The sequence below is a fragment of the Aplysia californica genome, unplaced genomic scaffold (genome assembly GCF_000002075.1).
Source record: "Aplysia californica isolate F4 #8 unplaced genomic scaffold, AplCal3.0 scaffold00079, whole genome shotgun sequence".
Lineage (NCBI taxonomy): Eukaryota > Metazoa > Mollusca > Gastropoda > Aplysiida > Aplysiidae > Aplysia > Aplysia californica.
Window position 1 is genome coordinate 705779 of NW_004797349.1, and position 9631 is coordinate 715409.

The 9631-nt window shown below is 39.7% G+C and overlaps 1 protein-coding gene across 1 annotated transcript in view; it reads left to right on the plus strand.

Annotated features, from left to right (window-relative positions):
* LOC101848339 (fibroblast growth factor receptor 1-A) overlaps positions 1-9568 on the plus strand; it is a gene marked incomplete in the record, with an annotated part of 49356 nt that extends 39788 nt beyond the window's left edge. The window contains 5 exon segments of the mRNA XM_005094278.3: positions 2201-2370; positions 3837-3963; positions 5365-5522; positions 6517-6670; positions 8819-9568. Of these exon segments, the coding sequence (XP_005094335.2) occupies positions 2201-2370; positions 3837-3963; positions 5365-5522; positions 6517-6670; positions 8819-9405 (1196 nt within the window).
* Between the last annotated feature and the right edge of the window lie 63 nt (positions 9569-9631).

Below are 9631 nucleotides of genomic sequence, written 5' to 3' on the forward strand. Positions count from 1 at the left end.
CCTCCCCCCTCCCCACGATGAGAACCTACTCTGCCTCTAGAACCGTAAACCAGCATGGAAAGCAGTGGTTGAGCAACGGGTGCTCTTTCTCTCAACATATTAAAGACATTGTGTTCTCAGCGCTGTGTCACAAACATTTCAAAATCAAGACGATACTCAACAACACCACACGCAACAATAACGACTGTACAATAACCAAACACAACAAACGAACAAAAAGCCAACAAACAAGCAAACAAACAAGCAAACAGACAAACCAACAAAAAATGCCAGCAGCCGTTTATTCTGGGTCACCGGTAAATCTGCGAGAATCGACACAGCAAAACTCGACAATCGCGAGTGTAAATGCGGCGTGCATCGAATCCTCTCCTCAGGCGCCTCGCTTCAGTTGGCAACCATGGCAGGTTCAGCTAAACGCTGCAGTATTCTGCTGATTAGAAATCGATACTGGATGATTGACACACAAATAACAAATCTGGTTTGGCTGTTCTGGACGCCTTTCTCGTGTTCGGTGATTTTCAACGCTGTCTGCACGAACGTTTGTTTAGAGAGGAGATTGAGAGAGTGATAACCATTTTGTAAATTACTGTTGATATAAGGAAGGAGTTATAACTGGTTAATATGATAATATTAATCTATACGCTACTAACAACCTTCCAGCATAAGTTTTGGTTGTTTTCGAAAAAAAAAGGAGGAGGAGGAGGAGGAGGAGGAGGAGTTTTTGAAAAATAGGTAAGTTGAATTGTCATCATGATCATATGATCCTTGTCATTCTCATCAGCAACAACATCAACAAGAGCAGCAACAGCAGCAGCAACATCGACGTTTCTTACTTAAAAAAATACATGGCATACAAACAACCTATGAAGCTGATTCGACCTCGTCCTTCGACGTGCGATTTTGATTTTCTGATTTTCTTCAGCATCCAGTTCTCTAAAGACCGACCACACCCACAGATGGAAAAATCGTTGGCGGTGTACTCTGCAGCAATCAGAATCTTCTAATCATCTGTGCTATAGGCCAAAGATTGTCATATTCTTGTAAAAAAAAAAAGAATTAATTTCTTTTAACTTCTGTGCGTGGATTGCCGTAGTTACAAAGGCGAACGAAAATGTCAGCACGGGGTAAACCTTTAATTATATCAAAATTATAGTTGTAATAACGGAAAATAAAAGTTAAACGGAAATAGAAGACTGCTCCTTAAAGTGCCACCCACCATAATAACAAGTATTGATCGGCTTGAAACACAGCTTGCACAAGTTTACCTCGTTTTCCGGTCTGGCAAAAACGCAGTATTCAGGATGATTATTGTGTGGTATTTTGAGAAACAAAAGACTTGCCATGCTTCTTTGTTTCTGGGGACGTAGATCTATGTGCATTTACGCGCTTACAATGTGTGATAAACTATGTACCGTACATGTATTTATTGTCTGGGAGAGAGATGAATGAATGGAAAGAGACAGAAAAATACAGACTGATAGCTAGAGAGAAATTAGAGGGAGAGAGAGAGAGAGGGAGAGAGAGAGAGAGAGAGAGAGAGAGAGAGAGAGAGAGAGAGAGAGAGAGAGAGAGAGAGAGACAGACAGAGAGAGAGACAGAGACAGAGAGAGAGAGAGAGAGAAAGAGAGAGAGAGAGAACTTGCTGCTTTGTCATTTAATTTAATGGTGTGCGTTCATGAAAGTGCTTGGTCCTTGAACGAATAAGACAAATATTTTCTTTTGATATCTACTTTGATATGGGGCGTGCTAACATGTTACATTTATAACCCCAACCTCTTCACTCTATCACCAAACAAACAATTACTAACAACCAAACAGCCAACCAATCAGATTACAAATTCAATTTGTTGTTGTAAGCATTGAAAGCCCTTACATTATACTTACAAGCAGAAATCAGTTGTTAAAAATTTGGTGGAAAGGTGGTGGGTGGGGGAGCAAAAATGATTAATGATAGAATAAACGTCCAATTAAATCTCACGCATGATAATTTCAGACCTGATTTTCATGGGTCCATAATTTAAAGGGACTGCTCTTCCTATGCATAATAATATGCTAGTTGTTGTTGTTGTTGTTGTTGGGTTTCTTTTAGTGTTTTTTTTGGGGGGGAGGGGGGATTTAGAGATTTAAACATAATATCATGCTTACGTTTTCCTTTCTGCACCAGCTTATAATCCTCTCCATCTTGTTATCTCTTTCACAGAACAACGTCCCCAATGGAAATCTTCTTCCATGCCAGCTAAGAACACTCGGTTTGAGACTATTCACGAAGGCAAAGATTTGGCTTTTGACTGCAAAGCACAGGGAAGGCCAAAGCCCAGTGTCACCTGGTTAAAAGATGGTAACCCTCTCATGGCAGATGATCGGACAGAGGTACATACTCTAGCAGTGACGTTAGGTCGTTCATCGACTCCCAATATTATTTGTATGACTATTAAGTTAACACTCTTCCAGACACAGAATTTTTCATTTTGAAGGCTCCTCAAGTTACCGGCAAAGAAGTCATTGCTCACCAACAACTGGTTCAGTCCCTTAGATAATCTGGTTTTGGCCTCAGTGATTACTATTCTAGCCTTACCCTTACCTCTAAATCGAACCCTAACCCAAACCCACAAAGTTATTATCAATATTTAATTATTCCTGGGGCTAAACTGGAGATTGCCGAATCCTCTCATCTTGTTATAACTCTTTGTCTATCAATACACCTCAAAAATCTATTACAATTTTCCCAGAGGAGTCATTGTTACTACTGCCATATCTTTTCTTCAGTGATGTGATTTTTAAAGCAAATTTCCAGTGCGGTCCATACTGGTGTCACTGATGTAATTGTTAGCTTCTACACTGATGCACACAGAAGATGTGAGTTTGATTCCAGGGTGGTGAAGGTTTTTAAAAAATCATGTATCTCCATCCGTGTGATAGGATGCTGTGTCCCACCCTGCCTGGGTTGTCCCTCACAAGCACACCCAAAGGAGCCTGCATCCTATATGATCTGAAATGTACGAATGGGGGACGTATAACATTTGCAGTTACAGCTACCTATGATTACAGTTGTGTTCAGTCTTGGCATGTGAGAAACCGATTTCCAGCCTTCAAAAGTCACTTTATAAACCACTAAAACCATTGATATTGCTCCCAAGTTCTTGCTTTGTTACTATTTTGCTTGATGCTTGGTTCCCAAACAGATTTGTTCTTTAAGAGGCAACAACAGAAGTTTATTTTCCACCAGCTGTATGACTGAGGAAACAATTTCCCTGAGCAATGTAAACTCTCTGATGAAAATAAAACACTTGACATTTCCTTGGAATCAGAAACAGCAGCCCTTGATTATAAGGGAAGGTCTTACCATTATACCTGTACCTTGTTGAATCTTCACCACTCAAGTTACATCAAAATATGTGCAAACTGCTTGAATTATTATCTTTCAAAAACACGCAAGTGGGTGGTTGGTGGCTGCTCTGGTGTGGTTTCTTCCTTCTTTCCTATCAAACATCTATCGCCTTTATCTCTCCTCCTTCTTCTTTTCTTCATATTTAACTCGCTACTGAACTTCTAATTTTTGGTACTTAAATGACCCCATTTGTGTTGCAAGTGCTGTAAACTCCAACTAAAGGTAAAGTTACCCCCCTCCCCCAAATATGAGCCCAGTTTGTATAAATGCTATGCATTATGGTTAGTGTCACCAATATGAGTTTCTTGAACTTTTGCTTTAAGGTCTATCCTGGAAAATGGGTGTAACATCAAAAGCCTTGACTTAAATAACTATACTATGATGACAGGACCCATAATAAACTATCAGTCAGTAATGGATCCTCAAACAGTATGTTATTATTCCCCAGATAAAGAAAGCCGGTGTTCTCAAGCTGAAATCAGTGACGACCCAAAACAGTGGCAACTACACATGCATGGTGTCCAACAACCACGGTCAGCTAGAGTGGACATTCCACCTTGATGTGCAAGGTGAAGGTGATCTGTGTATTTTGTTCACTTAGATGTCAATGGCTGCCTAATGGAACGCTTCTGCTTCTTGCCTTCTGCCCATGTGCAGAATTCTGCACTCCTTTCTATCAGCCAACATTCATCTAAAAACTTTGACCCTCCAGTTTTTGCATTCCTGTGTTTGACTGGGTTTTTTTTTCCACATGCATGGGGGTCTAATGGATCGTGATACTCCGCTCTTTGGCTGTTGGTTGCCTGGTATGCATGATGGGATACTGTGAAGAGAAAGGGTGTTAATACAAGTTAGCTCTAAGCATGCATTATTGCCCTGACATCAGGAATGACTATAGTCTTAGAGGATGGTTAGAATGTTCCACTAGTAGACTTAGATTAGGTGCCCAATTATAAAGCAGGAGAAATGTTTTTGTTATAAAATACAGTTTCTGTCATTTTCAAAAAAGCAAAATATAAATAACTTTGGCATCCAGAGAAGATTTTCCGCTTCATTACACTGAACCAAAGACTTGATTGCCAGTCTTCTTTCTCTGAATTTCTGAGCAGAATTACTGTTTTATCATGTTATAGAAATGTTTACTTTGATGTTAAAAAAAAAAGAACTAAAACTTGTGCTAACCCCCCCAACAAATCAGCTTACTGGCACCTGCAGCTGGTCCAATTTCCTAACAAGAACAATGCTTTGCATGCAAACAAGCCCAGCATACACGTCTGTCATGTTAATTGCATTTTTTTTCTTTTCTTTGCACCCCATGCCTTAGGAATCACTGATAAATGCCAAATACATTGCTAAATACTCATAAGGAAAATAAAAATAATGAACCTAAACAAAAAAAGGAAGTTTTGATGAAAGTTGTCAATAGCTGATCAGACACATCGTTCACTGAAGGTTTTGCATTGCATCATCAGAGTGTACAAATTCAACATCCATAATACACAGCACTGACGTGCCAGAGTGAAGGCATTGTTTTTATTGTGAAGATTTGAGTGCCTGTGACACTGACCCGAACTGTTTTGTGACTTCCATACAAATTACAACCTCCTCCTTTGATCAAGTGGTATGATTTCATTTGGGTTCTTTTCTACAAAAGTTATTAGAATTTGATAGGGTCTAACTCTTTGGTAAAATGCATCACATTAAGTTGGCGTTGCCAAGTACAAGGCGTCTGTGCATTATCACAAAATTCTGGCACAGTCAAAAGAGAATAGGCATGAATTTTAAGGTGTTTTTTTAGTAGGTCTGAAATGAGGAAGCTTATCTATGATGTGTTGTGAGCAGTGTCAACTTGCAGTGAGCTACAATCCTATTAACATCTATCCCCTGTGAACCTAAGAACTTAAAGGATTGTTTCACTCACATTGCAAAAAGATAGAGTGAGCTGTCTCTGAATGTCTGCGTTTCTTGATTTTCAGTGAAGATATGGCCTTTGGTTGTGGAAGGGCCCAACAACATCACCCAGATGGTGGGCTCTAGTGTGGCCTTCAGGTGTCGTGTACTCAATGACCCCACGGCAACCATCAGGTGGCAGCGGGTTGGACTCAAAACCGGAGATGATGATGCTCAACCAGAGGTAGGATTTGATTATAGTCATAATTATTTGTGACTGCCACTCACTGTCGGGGAGAAAAATGGTTGTCTGAGACTGATGGATGTCTTATACAGTGTCAATATAATATGTGTCACAACGCATTTGAATCAGGCGGTTGTCAGTTGTTGGGCGTATGGAGTTATCGGTGTCATTTTAAAGTTTGTTCGTATATCTTGCTTTTAAAGAAAAAAAAAGATGGCCCATCTATCTAAAATAGAAGTTGCAATTGAAGGAGGTGAAGGTTGCCTGGTTTTAGAGGAAAAGTTAGTTGGAAAATGGCGTCCAAAGTTTGTTGACTTCCAACATACTAGGCCTCTGAAACCCCCTTCCTACTCCCCCTAAATTCAGCTGTCTAAGACATAATTTTTTTCTGGCCTCCTTGTGATTCCGTCTTGCACAAGTTCGACTGTATACTGGAAAGCAAATGAAGTAAAAGTCTGGGTGTTCTACAAGCACTTACAGGGCTCAGCTAGTATATCCTGTGGTATTAATTTACAATTTAGAGCAGTCTGCTTCTTTTTTTCTTTGATGAGTATTAAATGACTGTCTTCGCAATGGTCAGAGTCTCCGAATGCAAACTTGTAGGCTGTCGGTCTCTCAAAGTGACTTATTGTTTTATAAAATATCTGCTGTTATATCTTTCAGCAAATTTTGCATTTATATTAGGACTCTATCCTCAGATTCCAGTAATGTAGTTCATTTTGCCATACATTGAATGAACTGTATTCCTGATATTTAGGTTTTGGTTGTTTAACAATTTTTTTGTTTTGACACCACTCCGAAAGTGACCTTGTGACATTGACATTGGACTTGGAAAATACTTATCTGCCCAGCTACTTTGCGTTATAAACAGTGTATAACTTTTTTATTGCATTTGATATGGATTTATGAAGATTCTCTCTAAACAAGGATGATAGTGCTCCTAAAGCTGAGGGAAAGTGCAACTTCTTTAAACTATTGTTCTTTTCTGACTCAGTTTATGCCGGATGGGGATGACCCACAAGTGCTGGCCCTACAGAATATCCAGAAGGAGGACGAAGGAGAGTACAGATGTATGGCTGGAAATGTTTGGGGTCTCAAACACAGCAAAGCCTGGCTGCATGTCATTGAGCCTGTGCTCATTCCAGACAGTGAGTATAGCTGTTATTGATTTTGTCTTGCCATTGATAAGAAAGTTAAATGTACAGAACAAAGTATTTTTTGCTTCAGTATTGTATGGGTTTATCTCTATAACTCCACAATTATTTTCATGTTTTAACAAAATTTTTTCCAGATCTCGTGAAACACATAACGGGGGATACACATTAAATATTCATGTAGCTAAAACTGTCAAAGTGAAAGAGGAAGTTATTTATTCAGTTATCTGTACACTACCGAGTCAAATAAATATATTGGGATTTGTAAAAGATTGCATTAGCAGTAATGCTTCATGCACTCTACCATCTGATTGGATGCTTGGACTGTCTACTAAGGGACCGGGCGAGTTGCACTGGAGGCTCCTATCATCCATCAGGGTTATAGAGTTAATACTCAACAAAGAACCACAGGTTTTGCGAGCATTAGGTCTAGAATTTTGAGTAGAGATGAAAGAAGATGGAAAGAAGAAAAAAGAAGTTCTAGAATTTTGAAAAAAGATTAAATATGATGGAAAGCAAAAAGGCAGGGGTGATACTGCCCCCAATGTTGTTGGCAGTAAGCAGTTACAAGTAGGCCTATGAATACATTTTAGTACCTAGCCTGCAAATGTCCATGTCTACAAAATATTTGTTATAACTTGTTCTGATGAGTACTATCCAATATTGACCTTACTCCGTGCAAAAGTAAGTTTACTCATTAATGATGCAGACTAAAAATACTATATCAGAATGGTACTATTTCTAAATCTAGGTCCCCACAACAGTGTAGATGTCTTACTATAATATTATGAGCTTTTAGTGCTGCCACTTGCTGCAGGGAACTCCTTTTAGTTTTAGTAAGAGTTTTACGGCACTTCCAACACAATAAGGTCATATAAGTGCTGAAGATTAGAAGTGTTACAAGAGAGTAACAAACACAAAAAAGGAGGAGAGATAAGGACGATACATGTTTGATAGGAAAGAAGGAACAAATCACATGAGAGTAATAATAATTGCATTTATAATAATAATTGCATTTATATTGCGCATATCCATGCTCAAGAGCATGCTCTATGCGCTTTACAACTATTATTATTACCCACCAACCGCCCGCAAGGAATTCCAACTTGATGCTGTAAATTTTCTTTTCTTAATCATTAATAGTCACAACATTTTTGTGTTATTTTCAGTGCACCTATGCAACGGAACCAAATAGTATAACTAGGGAGGAAAGTGTTGTCAGTATTTCCAGTGGAACACGGGCAGTCTTATGGATTATGGGCAACTGACATGTTCACAATTATTTTGTTTACAAATGTGGTAGCTGGGGGTGTTGTTTCTGTCTCTGTCCGATCAGGCCTTGATTGGCGAATATACTCAACTGATACTGTAGAACATGACTATAGCAGCACCCGCTGCAGGGGGACCATCCCTACAGCGGGACCTTAACAGAAACCCCTTTTTTTGGTCTATATAAACTGTTAACTGTGCTTGGATTTAACAAGGCAAGGAAAGGCCCGAACTTGGATACAGCTGGACCGATCGAATGAACTCTAGCTGGGGGAAGGGGGTTGAGTGGAGGAGGGTGGGGGCTGTAGGCGGGCTCCAAACAGGCAGTCAGGGGTGGGCGTTGTGATTGGCCAATTCAGTGATGAGTGAGGTGGGGCAGGTGGCAGAGAGAGATGGTGCGGAGAGACGCGTTACGTGAGCCACTCGAAAAGTGATGTGCCATAGCCTTAGGCCAAGGCTAGGCCAAAAAGACAGTAAAAGAAGAGGAGAGCATTTAGTTTGTGATTTTTGTTCCCCCTTTGCATTCCTATAGCAGGAACTTGCCTACAGCGGGATTTTTCTTCATAGGAAGTATAAGTTCAGCTATAGCCATGTTCTACTGTATTCCTTCCACAGAACTGTTACAGGTGAAATAATATTCAAATGATACAACGCTCATAATAAGAAGGTTATATTTTGAAAATAAATATATTGTTTATCAGTTTAGTTTTTATTGTGGTATATAGTGGAAAGTTAAAACATGATGAGTGAATGTTAAAAATTTGTTTTCCTTCAAATATTAAAAGTGCTTCCAAAATATCACAGTATTAGAATCGATTTGTGACTTTTTTTTTCAAATAATTAAACCAAACTTTTTATTTTCTATCTTTCCAGTGACGGGAACGGATAGGAACCCAAACCTGTATAACCCTGTTGACTCTGATCCACCAGAGCGTGGTACTTATGATTTTGGTCCAGACCTTTTCTTCACAACTACAAGACGCCCACGGAACCGCAACAAGGGACGCAAAAATGGACGCAGGAAGAACAAGAACAAGCATTTGGACATTTCAGTTGACAAGGGAAAGGACAAACCAGATGACGTTTTCAGTTTTCAACCCACAACGAAACCAACTACCACAGTTGCAACAACAACAGTGACACCAGAGGTGACTGAGAGGACACAGCCAGTGACAAATAGACCAGATATCTGGGAGTTTGAGGATAGAAATAACTATTACGATGGAGTGCCTGACTCGAGATACTATCCTGCCAAAGACAAAGATGATGATGAGATGGACGTAGTTACAGGAAGATCGGAACAAGATAAGACACCCAAGGGCACAATCAGCTCCTGGACAATTTACACAATTGTTGGTGCTGTTGGGGGCGTGGTACTTTTGGTTGGATTGATTGCAATTACTCTGACCCTCTGCTGTAAGAAAGAAGAAGGGGGTGTGTACAAGTCAACACCGGTTTAAATGAGTTTACTGTTTCATGGTTTAAAAGGGAATGCCTGTGTTTTGCTACAAATGTATGTTATGATGGGAGAGAATGTTGTTAGAAAGAGAGAGATTTGGTGGGTGAGGGAGAAGAGAGAGAGAGAAAGTAAGAGAAGGACAGAAGGGGGGAGGGAGAGAAAAAGAGAAAGAGAAAAAGAGAAAGAGTGTAAGAGAGAGAGAGAGAGAGAGAGAGATTGTGTGTGTG